This window comes from Labeo rohita, chromosome 21, assembly GCF_022985175.1.
Source record: "Labeo rohita strain BAU-BD-2019 chromosome 21, IGBB_LRoh.1.0, whole genome shotgun sequence".
In the NCBI taxonomy this organism is placed as follows: Eukaryota; Metazoa; Chordata; class Actinopteri; order Cypriniformes; family Cyprinidae; genus Labeo; species Labeo rohita.
The window spans coordinates 27,802,461-27,820,550 of NC_066889.1; the positions used below are offsets into that span (position 1 = coordinate 27,802,461).

General features: G+C 33.9%; 1 protein-coding gene across 1 annotated transcript in view; it reads left to right on the plus strand.

The window, feature by feature from the left end:
• notch1a (notch receptor 1a) overlaps positions 1-15,029 on the plus strand; it is a 38,533-nt gene extending 23,504 nt beyond the window's left edge. Inside the window, exons 15-33 of the mRNA XM_051092483.1 lie at positions 1,448-1,567; positions 1,651-1,803; positions 1,918-2,146; positions 2,235-2,436; positions 2,770-2,923; positions 4,250-4,434; positions 4,640-4,772; positions 4,869-5,126; positions 6,121-6,233; positions 6,328-6,899; positions 8,051-8,464; positions 8,540-8,688; positions 8,777-8,987; positions 10,221-10,302; positions 10,387-10,549; positions 10,632-10,930; positions 11,905-12,052; positions 12,172-12,269; positions 13,009-15,029. Of these exons, the coding sequence (XP_050948440.1) occupies positions 1,448-1,567; positions 1,651-1,803; positions 1,918-2,146; positions 2,235-2,436; positions 2,770-2,923; positions 4,250-4,434; positions 4,640-4,772; positions 4,869-5,126; positions 6,121-6,233; positions 6,328-6,899; positions 8,051-8,464; positions 8,540-8,688; positions 8,777-8,987; positions 10,221-10,302; positions 10,387-10,549; positions 10,632-10,930; positions 11,905-12,052; positions 12,172-12,269; positions 13,009-14,172 (4,847 nt within the window). The 3' untranslated portion in view covers positions 14,173-15,029. The remainder of the gene's footprint in view (positions 1-1,447; positions 1,568-1,650; positions 1,804-1,917; positions 2,147-2,234; positions 2,437-2,769; positions 2,924-4,249; positions 4,435-4,639; positions 4,773-4,868; positions 5,127-6,120; positions 6,234-6,327; positions 6,900-8,050; positions 8,465-8,539; positions 8,689-8,776; positions 8,988-10,220; positions 10,303-10,386; positions 10,550-10,631; positions 10,931-11,904; positions 12,053-12,171; positions 12,270-13,008) is intronic.
• The last annotated feature ends 3,061 nt before the right edge of the window (positions 15,030-18,090 follow it).

The following is an 18,090-nucleotide window of genomic DNA, read 5'->3' on the forward strand; positions in this document are numbered from 1 at the left end:
GTTTCCTGTTGAGGCAAAGAATTGACAATAGAAGGAAACGCCAAGTGACTTCCTGCTACGGCAGGTCACCCTGGAAACAGATAAGGAAGTGGCTGCAGGAACCGAGCTGGAAAAATGAGGCAATAGAAGAGCAAGACTGAAAGATTGGCTTTTTGCTCATTTTCTGCATTGATTTTAAGGAAAAACCTGGATTTAAACAAGTTAGGCAAAATATTTCATAAACATTTAAAGGGTGCACAATATGCTTTTTAGAGATTTTTTTTTTTTTTTTTTTTTTTTTTTTTTTTTTTTTTTGTTCTGCGTATATCACTATTATTTTAATATTTATTTCCTACAGTTCTTATTCATTTTTTTGAACTGGTTTTTACGTTTCTATTTTATGTTAAAAGTGTAATAAGGATGTTGTATTGTTTGTAGTATTATCTTAATTAATTATTTAAATATAATTTTTAATTATATAAATTATCTATAATGTATTTCTTAATTTTTTATATATATATTTAAAGTTGCATTAATAATGTCAAAATTTTAATACTTTTTAGTTTAGTTTTTGTAAATTTCTAAATTAGCTTTTTTTAAATATATTAAAAGTTGTTTTTTTTCGGATAATTTGAATTATTTTTTATTTAAATATAATTTCTTTTTTATATTTTCATTTTTTTTATATATATATTTAAAGTTTTGTAATTTATCATTTGAATTACTTTTTTTACTATCATTTAAATTACTATCATTTAAATTATTTTTATTTAAATATATATTATTTTCTATTTTATATATTCAAAGTTTTTAGTAATTTATTCTGTTTTAGTCCTTTGGTTTTGTTTTTGTCTTTTTTTTATTTTTAGAATCATGTGAATCAAAAAAATTCTTTTTAATTTTAAAGTTTTAGTCATTTTAGTTTAGTTTTTGTCATCTTTTTTTGTCTTTTTTTATATTAAACGTTTTTGGTGTAATTTGAATTAATTTTGATTTAAATGTAATATAATTTATATATAATATATAATTTATATTTAATATTAAATATAATATAATCAGTTTTTATATATTTAAAGTTCTAGTAATTTATTCTGTTTTAATTAAGGTTTTAGTCATTTTTTCATCTGGTTTTTTTTTTTTTAGTATTTCAATTTTTTTATTTTTTTTTTTACTTTATTTTAAAGTTTTAGTCATTTTATTTCATACATTAGTTTTTTATATTTGAAATATATATTTTTATAAGTTGTTATTTTATTAGTTCTTAATATATCTAACCAAATTAAACTGAAAATAAATTAAAACTGATACTTCAGGTTGAACAAAAATAAAAAAGAAATAAAAAAAGTTTTATTTTATATCAGTGAATGTTATTTTATAGACATGTTTTTAGTTGGAGTTGACAATAGTAATCCTGGCCTGCATGTAATTTTTGTGTCCATTTTTACATATTCTCATGTGTGTGTCTCAGGTGAAGTCTGTGAGAACGTTCTGGCTCCCTGCGCTCCACGTCCTTGTAAAAACGGAGGCGTTTGTCGTGAATCTGAAGATTTCCAGAGCTTCTCTTGCGCTTGTCCTACTGGATGGCAAGGTAGGAGTGTATTTGAGTTCATGTGCATTTCACATTCTCTACATGTCATGATCATCATCATAACCCCTGTCGTCTCTCTACAGGTCAGACGTGTGAGGTGGACATCAACGAGTGTGTGAGGAATCCTTGCACTAATGGAGGAGTGTGTGAGAACCTGCGTGGAGGATATAAGTGCCGCTGCAACCCGGGATTCACCGGAGATCTGTGCCAGAACGACATCGACGACTGCGCACCAAGTAAGACAAGCAGAACATGCACAAACCCAGACAGCATTTCTTTAAAAATAAAAACATTCCTTATTGAAAGTAAAGACTGAATATGGCCATAACTGTATGTCTTCTCCCTCTCAGATCCGTGCAGTAATGGTGGTGTGTGTCAGGACCGTGTGAACGGCTTTGTGTGTGTGTGTTTGGCTGGCTTCCGTGGTGAGCGCTGCACAGAGGACATAGACGAGTGTGTGAGCGCCCCCTGCCGAAACGGAGGGAACTGCACCGACTGCGTCAACAGCTACACCTGCAGCTGCCCTGTAGGATTCAGCGGCATCAACTGTGAGATCAACACACCTGACTGCACTGAGAGGTACGTGACATTTTTAAAATTAAAATGCATTGATTTCTTTTTCATTTGCATACAAGCAATCTCAATGTGTGCTGTTTCTCCTCCCCAGCTCGTGTTTTAACGGCGGAACATGCGTGGATGGCATAAACACGTTCTCATGCGTGTGTTTGCCGGGATTTACCGGGAATTACTGCCAGCATGATGTTAACGAGTGCGACTCACGGCCGTGTCAAAACGGAGGCACCTGTCAGGATGGATACGGCACCTACAAATGCACCTGTCCACACGGATACACCGGACTCAACTGCCAGGTACACAAACACAACACAAACGCTATTTTTCCTCTCTAAACAACGTGATAAATCAGTAAATGAGTCTAGAGAAAAAATATATAATTTTTTTTATATTTATATAAATATATTTAAATATTATTTATATTTATTATTTTAAAAAAATATTTATTTTATTTTATTTTAATACATTTGAATAATAAAAAATATAAATAAATTAAATAATAAATATATATATATATATATATATATATATTTACTTTTTTTTTTTTTTTTTTTTTTATTTTAGTAGTATATTTTTATTTATGTTGATATATTTGGTACTTTATTTATTTCCTCATGTTTGTGTTTCAGGGTCTGGTGCGCTGGTGTGATTCTTCCCCTTGTAAGAACGGCGGCTCATGTTGGCAGGAGGGGGCGTCTTTTAACTGTCAGTGCGCCAGCGGCTGGACGGGCATCTACTGCGACGTCCCCAGTGTCAGCTGTGAGGTCGCCGCCAAGCAGCAAGGTAACAATCAATTATAATAAGATTACTAATTTTCTACTGAAGTTGTAACTTAATAGACCCAGAATAGAATATTTTTTGTGAATTAACTACAGGGGTTGATTAAAGAGTTAAAAATGAATCTAATAAATAATGTCAATTTAAAATAATTAAAGAATTTTAAATAATCAGCATTCATAAATAAATAAAAAATTTTAAGTTATTAATAAAAAATGTCAATTAAAATTAAATATTATTACCAGCTTGTCATGTGACCATTAATTGACATTGTGTTTTTAAATTATTATTAAATTATTGAAATATTAACTTAAAACATCAGTGAGAAATTTCAAGAATACCCATTTAAAAATAAATTAAATGTTAGATAGCAGATAAAAAAACTAATATATTTTATGTGAATTTAGATATTTCTTAAAATCAAAATTCTTACATCTTTGATTACTTTTCTCAATATTTGTAATTTCTGATTTAAAAAATTATATATATATTTTTTTTGCATGTTTATGATTCTCTAATTTCAGTCAAGGGTCACACTTTTTAAAGCATTTATTTATTTATTTATTTTAGTTTGTATATAAACCTATTTTTATAAACTTTTAAAAAATGTATTTATTTGTCCGAAATTACAAATATTGAAAAGTAATAAAAAATGTGATCATTTGGATTTTTTTTTAATGCATAAATTATTGAAATATTAACTCAAAATTTCAGGGTTACATTAAGTATGTATTTTAGCTCAAAGGAGTTAGACTGACAAAACGTTTTTGAATCTGTTTTAAATGATATTAATTATCAGATAACAGATTAAAAAAATGAAATAAATGTAAAACCAAAATCTGACCACAATTTGAAAAATGTTTAACACTTTTGGTGATCTTATTAATTTCTGACCCTGGTTAGACTGTGTATTTGGTGCTGTCAAATGATTAATTGTGATTAATCGCATCAAAAATAAAAGTTTTTGTAATGCGTGTGTTTACCGTGCATGTTAATTATGTAGATATAAATACACACACACACATGCATGTATGCATATGAACAATGTTATGTTTTATATATAATAAATATGTACATATATAATATAAATTATGTAAATATAAATATATACATGGAAATATTTTCAAAATATATACTGTGTGTGTGTATTTATACATGCATAACAAATATACACAGTAAACACACATGTATTATGTAAGCAAAAACTTATTTTAGATGTGATTAATCACGATAAATTGTTTGACGGCACTACAAACGAGCTAAAAAAAATGGTTGCCATTTTAAATGTTAATAATTTGCACATATTAATCTAGCTGTCTCTCTTTTTCTCAGGAATGTCAGTGGCCGTTCTGTGTCGTAACGCGGGTCAGTGTGTAGACGTGGGTAACACACACCTGTGCAGATGTCAGGCCGGATACACGGGCAGCTACTGTCAGGAGCAGGTGGACGAGTGTATGCCGAACCCCTGCCAGAACGGAGCCACCTGCACCGATTACCTGGGAGGATACAGCTGTGAGGTATCAAAACACAAACACGCACCTTATTTATTACATTAGTTAAAAATTGTAGTGTGATTCCAAATTACATAACAATCCATTACACATATAAGGTACTATAATCTGATTACTTTTTAGAATACCTAACTCATTTGTCACATTGATATGATAAAAAGATATTACATTATATTACATCACAAGTCTAATGTCTGTGGTTCTCCTTCAGTGCGTTCCTGGATATCACGGAGTCAACTGCAGCAAGGAGATCAACGAGTGTCTGTCTCAACCCTGCCAGAACGGAGGAACCTGCATCGACCTCATCAACACGTACAAATGCTCCTGTCCACGAGGAACGCAAGGTACAGACTCATTCACACACTTGCAAATGCTGGATTCATCACTTCAGCATTCAGTTTGTGAATTGTATTGATTGTTTTCTCTGGCCGTGTTTGCAGGCGTTCACTGTGAGATTGACGTCGATGACTGTTCGCCGGCTGTGGATCAGTTAACGGGTGAGCCGCGCTGTTTTAACGGCGGCCGCTGCGTGGACCGTGTGGGAGGTTATGGGTGCGTGTGTCCGGCCGGTTTTGTGGGCGAGCGCTGCGAGGGCGACGTCAACGAGTGCCTGTCTGACCCCTGTGACCCGAATGGATCCTACAATTGCGTACAGCTCATCAACGACTTCCGCTGCGAGTGCCGTACAGGATACACCGGTACAAATGAGCACAAATGATCACACCTGTAGTGTATTTTTATTTTATCAGTAAAAATGACCAATATAAATTTCCCTCTCCAATTCCTATTACTTCAGTGTAGGCAAAACATTATATAAATAAATACATTTCACAGATAACTGATCTATTTCGCAGATATTTGTTTTAACATAAATGAAATTTTGTACAACAAAAATGAAGTGCTTCACAGAAAGAATTTAAACATCTTTACAACATGCCACAAGTTTTACTTTAATATTTTTTTTATAATACTAATACTATTATATTATTTATTGATATTTTTAATGTTCTAATATTTTTATTCAATTTTCATTATAATTTTAATTTGTTTTAATCATCTTGTTTATGAACATTTGTCTTTTTATTTATTTATTTATTTATTTATTTTAGGGTTTCATTTATTTTCGTTTTAGTTTTATTTAATGCTTTAATTATTTAATACTTTGAATGATTGTTTTTTAAAGATATTTTAGTACAACAAAAATTATGAAATATATTCACAGATATAATTACAACAACATTTTACTTGTCTTTATTTATTTATTTATTTCCATTAAGGTTTCATTTATTTCAATTTCAAATATATTTATTTACTATACTAATTATATTTATTTATAATACTAATACTTGTATATTATTTAATATTTTTTAACTATTTTTATATTTTACAGATACTATTTATTTTAACAAATAAAATGTAGTACAACAAAAAATTGTACTTCACAGTTATTTAAACATTTTGCCCATTTATTGATTTATTTATAAATTCATTACAACAAAAACTGATAAATTATACCTAATTCTACTAGCATGAATTAAATTTAGTATGACAAAAAAAACATGAAGTATTGTACATCACAGATATAATTAACAATTTAAACATTTATTTATGTACTTATTTATTTATTGCATTTTGTAGATGGTTTTGTACAAATTTTAGTTTAAATGTTTGGTTTTTTTTAAATATTTACAGGCAAGCGCTGTGAAACTGTGTTCAACGGTTGCAAAGACACACCATGCAAAAATGGAGGAACGTGTGCTGTAGCGAGCAACACCAAACATGGATACATCTGCAAGTGTCAGCCTGTGAGTATAAACACACATCTTGACAGCTAATGCTATGATTTGAACATCACATAAACACCATTAGTGCACTTTCTAACCTTTGTCTCTGTCTCAGGGTTACTCTGGCTCCTCCTGCGAATATGACGCCCAGTCCTGCGGCTCCTTGCGCTGTCGTAACGGCGCGACCTGCGTCTCTGGACACCTGAGTCCCCGCTGTCTCTGCCCGCCGGGCTTCAGCGGACACGAGTGCCAAACCCGCATGGACTCGCCCTGCCTCAACAACCCCTGCTACAACGGCGGCACCTGCCAACCCATCAACGACGCACCATTCTTCCGCTGCTCCTGCCCCGCCAACTTCAACGGACTCCTGTGCCACATCCTTGACTACTCCTTCAAAGGAGGACAGGGCCGAGACATCGCCCCGCCGCCTGAGGTGGACATTCGATGTGAAATCGCTCAGTGCGAAGGCAGGGGTGGAAACGCCATCTGCGATACCCAGTGTAACAATCACGAGTGCGGATGGGACGGTGGCGACTGCTCTCTGAATTTTGACGACCCATGGCAGAACTGTAGCGCAGCCCTGCAGTGCTGGAGGTACTTCAACGACGGGAAATGCGACGAGCAGTGCGCCAACGCTGGATGCCTGTATGATGGATTCGACTGCCAAAGACTGGAGGGGCAGTGCAAGTAAGTGAAATTTATGTATTTTTCATTTAATTAATTTTTTTATTTGTATTACTCTGTATTCACAGTTAATGAACATATATTTTTTGCTTTATCTTTTGAGGGCCCACTTATTTTATGACTTTTTAAATGTATTAATTTATTTATATATTTTTTTATTTTTGGTGCCTTATTTGTATTTTTTATTTTTTAATTTAGAAACGTTTTATATTTTATTTTATTTGCGATGTTTTCTTTAATTTTTATTGTTTTATCCTTAAGGACCAATTTTTATTTACAATTTACAATCTTTTATTAACTGTGGAAAACACATCCTAACAGGAAAAAAAAAATGCAGATCATACATTTTTTATATTTTTATTTTATATTATGTTTATTCATAATACTAATACTATTATAGTAATTAATACTATTTAAAAGATCTTTTTTTTTTTATATATATATATTATTCAGTTTTCATTTAGAATTTTAATTTAAGTTTGACTCATCTTGAATATTAAATATTTAAATATTTATTTATTTACCAATTATGCTTATTTATAATACTCATACTTTTAAATGATTTATTAGTATTTGGAATGATCTTATATTTTATATTATTCAATTTTTATTGTATTTTTAATTTAAGTTTTAGTTATCGTGTTTATGAAAATTTGTCTTTTTATTTTTTTATTTTTTAATATTTAATAATCTTTTATTTTTACATTAGATTTCATTATAATTTTAATTTAAATTTTAGTCATCTTGTTTATGAATGTTTGTATGTTTGTATACATTTATAATTCCATTTAGGTTTCATTTATTTTCATTTGTTGTATTTATTTACTAATTGTTTATTTATAATAACAATAATAATGATAATAATACTTTTATATTATTTAGTAATACGTTTGAACATTTGTCTCTTATTTATTTATTTTATGTTTTTATTTTTATTTTCAGTTCTTATTTATTTGCTCATTTAGGGTTAATTTTAAAGTTTTACAGTCTTTTATGAACTTTGGAAAAACGCATCCTAATAGAAAAATCCAAATAAATATTATGTTGCTGTTAATAATATTAATAATATTCAAAAATGAAAAATGTCCCACATGCATATCGAGAAATCAGCAGAAAATTTGCCATTAATTTAGTTTTTTAACCTCTCTCTCCAGTCCGCTGTACGATCAGTACTGTAGGGATCACTACGCGGACGGCCACTGCGATCAGGGCTGTAATAACGCCGAGTGCGAATGGGACGGTCTGGACTGCGCCGACGATGTTCCTCAGAAGCTGGCCGTGGGAAGTCTGGTTCTAGTGGTCCACATCCCACCAGAAGAGCTTCGCAACCGCTCCTCGTCTTTCCTCCGCGAGCTGAGCGGACTGCTGCACACCAACGTGGTGTTCCGGCGCGACTCTAACGGAGAGCCGCTCGTCTTCCCGTACTACGGCAACGAGCACGAGCTGAGCAAACACAAGCGCTCCGATTGGACGGATCCGGCCCAGCTGTTGCAGCGCGCCAGGAGGAGCCTCACTGCCTTCATGAAGCCCCGCCTACGACGGGAACTCGATCAGATGGAGATCAAAGGGTGAGTGAACGCAAATCATTGAAATCACATAGTAGTGCTTTATATTTGTGATATTTACATGTTTATGTTTTGCAGATCCATCGTCTATCTAGAGATTGACAACCGTCAGTGTTTCCAGCAGTCTGACGAGTGTTTCCAGAGCGCGACGGATGTGGCGGCTTTCCTCGGAGCGCTGGCCTCTAGCGGGAATCTCAATGTTCCTTACATCATCGAGGCTGTCACAAGTAAGTGCCACGTTCAGACCAAATCAGTGTCATTGAAATATTAAAACATTAATATTAATAATATATTAATAACTGTATTTTTGTGCAGGTGAGGGCCCCCCTTCAAAGACAGGAGAGATGTACCCCATGTTCCTGGTGCTGCTGGCGCTGGCCGTTCTGGCGCTGGTGGCTGTGGGCGTCGTGGTCTCCAGGAAGAGGAAGAGGGAACATGGGCAGCTCTGGTTCCCAGAGGGATTTAAAGTCACAGAGCCCAAAAAGAAACGAAGGGAACCGGTCGGAGAGGATTCTGTCAGACTCAAGTGAGTGTGATTTAAAGAGACAGTGTCATATTTAAATATTAGGTGAAGCAAAAAAACATAGATGGAAATTTAAAAATGTTGCCTTGGCAACTAAATTAAATAGTACTAAAATTACAATAAAATAAAATAAAAATTCAAGCTAAATAGTAATATTTTTACAAGATAAAAACTTCTCCTTGGTAACTAAATTAAATAAGTTAAAGTACTAAAATTATACTTACATAAAATAAAATAAAAAATTAAAGCTAAATGGAAATAATTTTACAAAAGAAAAAAAAATGTCCCCTTGGTAACTAAATGAAATGTTTAAATACTAAAATTAAAATAAAATTAAATTAAATAAAAAATTTAAGCTACATTTTTACAAAAAAATATTTTTACAAAATAAAAATGTCCTGAAATTACAAAAAATAATAATAATAAATAAAATAAAATAAAATAAAATAAAGCTAAATGTAAATATTTTTACAAAATAAAACTTCCTCTTGGTGACTAAATGAAATAAGTTTTACCAAAATTACAATTAAATATAAAAAATAAATAAAGCTAAAAGCTAAATGTAAATATTTTTACAAAATTAAAACTTCCCCTAAGTAAATAAATACAATTTTAAGTACTACAATTACAATAAAATAAAATTTAATTAAAGCTAAATTGGAAATATTTGTAAAAACAAATGAAAAAAGAACACAAAATTACTAAAACTAAAATTAAAATGAAAACTAAAAATACAAAAATAAAATAAAATTTTAATAAATACTATAAAAGTATTTAAATAATAATAAAATAAACCTAAAGTTATAATGTAATATAAATAATACTAAAAAAATCAAGTTATAATGTAATATAATATCCTCTAATATAATGTAGTACATCTGTTTGTGTTAATATATAACAATTAAATATATTTTATATTTTAAGAGTTATTTTGGTAATATTTACCGCATATACTATTATTTTTAATTGGCTTTCATTTTTATATTTTCCTTTTTAATTTTCTTTCTTGAAGTAATTAATTAGTTAATTTTTGTTTAAGTTTTGGTAGTTTTGTGCTTTTTTTTTTTTTTTTTTTTTTTTTTTGTGAATGCATTTCATATAAGTGTAAGTGACATTTATAATGCCATTTAATAATATATAAAATGCATTTTTGTCCATAAATGGACATTTACACATAACCGTTTTCCACTTTTATCACTTACATTAATGATAACACACAACTTCCTATCCCATCAGGCCTCTGAAAAACTCAGACAGCTCTCTGATGGATGAACAACTGAGCGAATGGGCAGAAGATGACACGGCTAAACGATTCCGGGTGAGTCTTTAAACATTATCCGCTGTCTACTAGAGTTTCTCCATAACTACGGATGGATGTATAACCATGTGTATTTGTGTGTAGTTTGAGGAGCAGTCTATTCTGGACATGAGCGGTCAGCTGGATCACCGGCAGTGGACGCAGCAGCACCTGGACGCCGCCGACCTGCGTCTGAACTCGATGGCTCCGACTCCACCGCAGGGCGAGATCGAGAACGACTGCATGGACGTCAATGTCCGCGGACCTGGTGAGCAGTTGCACCTTTACCATCACGTTATTGATGTAAACTCTAGAGTTTTCTTTAACACTCTCTTCGGTTTCTCTCCAAGATGGTTTTACTCCACTGATGATCGCGTCGTGCAGCGGCGGCGGTCTCGAAAACGAAAACGGCGAGGGTGAAGACGATCCCTCTGCTGACGTCATCACCGACTTCATCTACCACGGCGCCAACCTGCACAATCAGACCGACCGGACCGGCGAGACCGCGCTACACCTGGCTGCCCGTTACGCCCGCTCGGACGCAGCCAAACGTCTGCTGGAGTCGTGCGCTGATGCTAATGTTCAGGATAACATGGGCCGAACGCCGCTCCACGCCGCTGTTGCTGCTGATGCACAGGGAGTTTTCCAGGTAAATGACAGGAATGCAGATTCAGGAGGGTGTGAAAGCAACAACAGCTACATGATAAAATATTAATATTATTATTATTAGTAGTAGTAGTAGTAGTAGTAGTAGGTAGTATATGATGCTGTTGTTGTTGCTGCTGTTGTTGTTGTTGTTGTTGTTGTTGTTATTATTTTAATAAGAAGTAGTAGTAGTAGTAGCAATAATAATAATAATAATAGTATTTTTTAACATGCTTTATTTGTTTTTTTATTTTTTATTTAAATCAAATTATATTATAAAATAATATTTAATATAATTTTTTGGTAATTGAAAAGCTAAAATAAAATTAAATAAAAAAATATTAGATATTTAAAAATGTAAACGTGCATTAAAAAAATTACATTTTGCCTAAATATAACTAAATGAAATACGTTTAAGTACTGAAATATAACTTAAATATTAAATATTAACAGTAAAGAGATATTAATTATTAGTAATACTAAATAATAAAATAAAAAGAACTTTAAAACTTTTTTTTTAAATGTTTTTCAATTTAAATAATATCAAATTATACTATAAATGATATTTAATCTTATATTATTTTTTCGTAATTAAAAAGCTAAAATAAAATTAAATATAAATTTTGATATTTAAAAATGTAAACTTAAAAATTAAAAAAAATAAAATTAAATATAAATATTAGACATTTAACTTGAAACGTGCATTTAAAAAAAATACAATTTGATATATAACAATTAAAAGTTATATATTATCTGCTGTCTTTTATATGTGTCTGGGACATTTGTAATGCATCAGTAATATTACATGTATGTTTAATGTATATTATAAAATAAAGCTAAATAGAAATATTTAAAAATAATAAGAAGAATTTATATTAGTGTAGGTGCACATTTTGTATTTAAAGCATGTAATTTGATGTTTTTAGCTGCACTTGGCTGTTGAATCTTCTTAAAACATTGCCTTGTGTTTGGAAACAGATTCTCATTCGGAACCGAGCGACGGATCTGGACGCCCGCATGCATGACGGAACGACTCCGCTGATCCTGGCCACCCGATTGGCTGTCGAAGGAATGGTGGAGGAGCTCATTAACTGCCATGCAGATCCTAACGCTATTGATGATTCTGGTATGAACACAGACAAGCGTTATATGCACAAACAAATCTCTCAAATCACCTTTCTTACATGTTATTTTGAGGATACATGGCGGTCCCCTCTAACTTGTTCTGTTTTTGTGTTTCTGTAGGTAAATCGGCTCTTCACTGGGCGGCTGCAGTTAATAATGTGGACGCTGCTGTCGTTCTTCTAAAGAATGGAGCGAATAAAGACCTACAGAATAACAAGGTGGGTTTGTGCATCAGAGCATCAATGAATTCATAATTAAACATTATAACTGGTATTTTTGATTATTCCAAGTTAAAATGTAATGTGTTATTTTAGTATTATTTATACACTCATTTTTGATCTTCGTTGTTATTTGTTTTATTTTTATTTCCAGTTACCAATTTTAATGCTTTATCTTAAATGTATTTTGTTTTTATTTTACATTTAACTTAAATTGTTCAAATTGTAGTTTCAAATTGTAAATTTAATGTGCATTTTTATTCATTTTATTTATTTATTAATATTTATTTTTATTTTTATTTGTTTTGATTTCCAGTTAGTAGTTTTAGTGCTTCATCATACACTTATTTAATTTGTCTAATTTATCTGATTTTCATTTAGTTTTTTTTTTATCTAATATATTACATTAAATAATAAAACATTAAAACTCTTAAAAATGAAGTAACTTGTGCTTCTGTAGCAGTGTTTATTGGCTTTGTTTATATTTTAGATGTTCTTTTTAACTTTTACTTTTTTATTTTATATGAATTATATATTTTTTCCTCAATAATAATAATAATAATAATAATAATAATAATAATTTTTAATAATAATAAAATGTAATAATATTTAGGAATAATTAAATTTTTTATTTATTTATTTATTTCCAGTTAGTAATTTTACTACTTTCATCTACTATTTATTTTATTTCAGCTATCAAGTAACAAAAATATTAACGATAATACCCTTGGTTTTGCAGGAGGAGACGCCACTGTTCCTGGCCGCTCGTGAGGGAAGTTACGAAACCGCCAAAGTCCTGCTCGACCACTTGGCCAACCGCGAAATCGCGGATCACCTAGACCAGCTTCCGCGTGACATTGCGCAAGAACGCATGCACCACGACATCGTCCGTCTGTTAGAAGAATACAACCTGGTCCAAAGTCCCGCTCTGCCCTTATCGCCACCTCTCTGCTCGCCAAACACCTACCTGGGCATCAAACCCAGCCCGGGCGGCGCCAACAACAACACGGCCAAGAAAGCCCGAAAACCAGGCGGTAAAGGCGTAGGAGGGAAGGACGGCGGAAAAGACATGAGAATGAAAAAGAAAAAGAGCGGAGAAGGGAAAAACGGAGGCATTATGGAAGTGGCCGTCCTCTCGCCTGTCGATTCGCTAGAGTCGCCGCACGGCTACCTGTCGGACGTCTCGTCCCCGCCCACAATGACGTCACCGTTTCAACAATCCCCGCCCATCACTTTGAATCAGCTCCAAGGATTGGCTGACTCCCACATGGGCGGAGCTCTTCAGGGCTTAGGGAAGCCGTTTGACTCCGCCCCTCGCTTATCCCACCTCCCGGTGGGTAACAATGGAGGCGGAGCTCAAACGGCGGCATGTGATTGGCTGCAAAGGGTGCAGCAGCAACAACAGCAGGCAGGCTTCACAACCCTCATACCCACAATGCTCCCTCCCACCAGTATGCCACAAGTCATGGGCTATCCCACAATGCAAAGCAGCCATCTCAGCGCGCCGTCGCACATGATTCCCAACCATATGGCGCCCATGCAGCACCAAAACACCGCCCTCTCGCATCACTTCCTAGGCGACCTAACCGGGCTGGATCTTCAGTCGGGCTCAGGACACGCCCCCATCCAGACCATCCTGTCGCAGGAGAGCCAGCGCATGGCTCCGCCCATTTCTAGCACACAGTTTCTGACTCCGCCCTCTCAGCATAGCTTTTCCAACCCTATGGACAACACGCCCAGTCACCAACCGCAGGTTCCCGACCACCCGTTTCTCACGCCCTCCCCAGGATCTCCCGACCAATGGTCGAGCTCGTCTCCACATTCCGTGTCTGATTGGTCAGAGGGCATCTCAAGCCCGCCCACCAGTATGCAGATGAACCATATCCCTGAAGCCTTCAAGTAGGCGGGGCACTAGCATTGAGAAGCTACAGTGAATAGACTATTTTATATTAATAAGATTTTTTTTTGTATGCTAAGAACCATTTTTATTCATTTTTGTATTTATTTATATGCATTTTGGACTACAGATATAAGATTTCTTTTTTTAATTTATACTGTATTTTATTTTTATTTTGACCATTAACTGTTCTGAAAATAATTTTTGAAAAATATGATGCTGCCAGAAAATGTTTCTGTTTGTTTAAGTAAAATTTCAGTATTAATTAGATTTTATATGGTCCTTTTTACCAAACGATTAGTTTTCTGTGAACAAAAATGTAGAAAAGAGTCTTAATATTGTGATTTTTAATATGTATGATATGCACACATACACTGATATGCCTTCGCACACATTTGATTGGTTTTTTTTTGTTGTTTTTTTTTTACATGAAATGTAAAATGTTGCTGAGTATCGTCTGTAGACACTGTTCTGAGTTCATTTCGAACCCAAATCTTTTTCCCGTGGTACCTTGCTTCAGGTGTTTTGGGGAGCTTTTCGTATGTAGCGTAGCGTTTACTGTTATTTATTGCCTGCTGTAGATGTGTAGGACATATGACATGTAGATGAGTTTGTGTGTGTGTGAGAGAGAAGAGACAGGTGTGTGTGTCGCAATGTGATGACATCATCGGTGCTCATGAGGTGTGATTGTGGCTTTTCAGACATGTTATGTTTCATGAATGCAGATCAAATGTTTTAATGACATGAAAAAGACTGAATTGTAGTTTGTGCAGAAAGGAAAAAAAAAAGTATTTTGTTCAATGATTTTGTAAAGTAACTTTTCTTGACACAATAAAGGACACTGTTTGGTGACATTACTTTCACTCTGTGTTGTGACTTGATTTGCCTTCAAAATAATTGTGAGTAGCAGTACTAAATAATATTACTGAAGAGGTACTTAAAGTGATAATGTATCTATGAAATAAGTGTTTAATTTTTTCAATAAGCACGTATCTTCTCATGGAAAATTCATGAAATTAAAAACATACCTTTTTCGCTTATTTCAAGTACTACGCTGGAACCGTTCTGATTGATTCAAACTCGTAACTGTTCATTTGAAGTGATTCACTTGCAAAAACCAGATCAAATTAAATTCATTTTTGAATTTCGACATCGCTTGCAATGATTCTGTAAATACGGGTGATTATGGTTAAATAATTATTTGTGAAATGGAGCTTTTCGAAACTCCGAATCGCAAAATGATTCACTGTTTTGAGTCGCTCCAATTGGATCGTGTATATCGCGAATCATTTGATTCAGATTTGGACTTTGGAGCAGGTTCGCGAATCATTTAATTCAGACAGGGACTTCAAATCGTGTATCGTGAATCATTTGATTTAGATTGGGACTTTGGAGCAGGTTCGCGATTCATTTGATTTAGATTGGGATTTCAAATCGCGTATCGCGAATCATTTGATTTAGATCGGAACTTTGCGTATTGCGAATCATTTGATTCATATCGGGATTTCAAATCTCGTATCGCGAATCATTTGATTCATATCGGGATTTCAAATCGCGTATCGTGAATCATTTGATTTAGATCGGAACTTTGCGTATCGCGAATCATTAGATTCGTATCGGGATTTCAAATCTTGTATTGTGAATCATTTGATTTAGATTTGGACTTTGGAGTAGGTTCGCGAATCATTTAATTCAGACAGGGACTTCAAATCGTGTATCGTGAATCATTTGATTTAGATTGGGACTTTGGAGCAGGTTCACGAATCATTTAACTCAGAGAGGGACTTCAAATCGCGTATCGCGAATCATTTGATTTAGATCGGAACTTTGCATATCGCGAATCATTTGATTCATATCGGGATTTCAAATCGCCTATCGCGAATCATTTGATTCAGATCAGGATTTCAAATCGTGTATCGTGAATCATTTGAATTAGATTGGGACTTTGGAGCAGGTTCGCGATTCATTTGATTCAGATTGGAATTTCAAATCGTGTATCGTGAATCATTTGATTTAGATTGGGACTTTGGAGCAGGTTCACGATTCATTTGATTCAGATTGGAATTTCAAATCGCGTATTGTGAATCATTTGATTTAGATTTGGACTTTGGAGCAGGTTCGCGAATTCATATCGGGATTTCAAATCGCCTATCGTGAATCATTTGATTTAGATTGGGACTTTGGAGCAGGTTCGCGAATCATTTGATTCATATCGGGATTTCAAATTGCCTATTGTGAATCATTTGATTTAGATTTGGACTTTGGAGCAGGTTCGCGATTCATTTGATTCAGATTGGGATTTCAAATCGCCTATTGTGAATCATTTGATTTAGACTGGGACTTTGGAGCAGGTTCGCAAATCATTTGGTTCATATCGGGATTTCAAATCGCCTATTGTGAATCATTTGATTTAGATTTGGACTTTGGAGCAGGTTCACGAATCATTTAACTCAGAAAGGGACTTCAAATCGCGTATCGCGAATCATTTGATTTAGATCGGAACTTTGCATATCGCGAATCATTTGATTCATATTGGGATTTCAAATCGCCTATTGTGAATCATTTGATTTAGATTTGGACTTTGGAGCAGGTTCACGAATCATTTAACTCAGAGAGCGACTTCAAATCGCATATCGCGAATCATTTGATTTAGATCGGAACTTTGCATATCGCGAATCATTTGATTCATATCGGGATTTCAAATCGCCTATCGCGAATCATTTGATTCAGATTGGGATTTCAAATCGCGTATCGTGAATCATTTGATTTAGATTTGGACTTTGGAGCAGATTCGCGAATTCATATCGGGATTTCAAATCGTGTATCGTGAATCATTTGAATTAGATTGGGACTTTGGAGCAGGTTCGCGATTCATTTGATTCAGATTGGAATTTCAAATCGTGTATCGTGAATCATTTGATTTAGATTGGGACTTTGGAGCAGGTTCACGATTCATTTGATTCAGATTGGAATTTCAAATCGCGTATTGTGAATCATTTGATTTAGATTTGGACTTTGGAGCAGGTTCGCGAATTCATATCGGGATTTCAAATCGCCTATCGTGAATCATTTGATTTAGATTGGGACTTTGGAGCAGGTTCGCGAATCATTTGATTCATATCGGGATTTCAAATTGCCTATTGTGAATCATTTGATTTAGATTTGGACTTTGGAGCAGGTTCGCGATTCATTTGATTCAGATTGGGATTTCAAATCGCCTATTGTGAATCATTTGATTTAGACTGGGACTTTGGAGCAGGTTCGCAAATCATTTGGTTCGTATCGGGATTTCAAATCGCCTATTGTGAATCATTTGATTTAGATTTGGACTTTGGAGCAGGTTCACGAATCATTTAACTCAGAAAGGGACTTCAAATCGCGTATCGCGAATCATTTGATTTAGATCGGAACTTTGCATATCGCGAATCATTTGATTCATATTGGGATTTCAAATCGCCTATTGTGAATCATTTGATTTAGATTTGGACTTTGGAGCAGGTTCACGAATCATTTAACTCAGAGAGCGACTTCAAATCGCATATCGCGAATCATTTGATTTAGATCGGAACTTTGCATATCGCGAATCATTTGATTCATATCGGGATTTCAAATCGCCTATCGCGAATCATTTGATTCAGATTGGGATTTCAAATCGCGTATCGTGAATCATTTGATTTAGATTTGGACTTTGGAGCAGATTCGCGAATTCATATCGGGATTTCAAATCGCCTATCGTGAATCATTTGATTTAGATTGGGACTTTGGAGCAGGTTCGCAAATCATTTGATTCATATCGGGATTTCAAATCGCGTATCATGAATCATTTGATTTAGATTTGGACTTTGGAGCAGATTCGCGAATTCATATCGGGATTTCAAATCGCCTATCGTGGATCATTTGATTTAGATTGGGACTTTGGAGCAG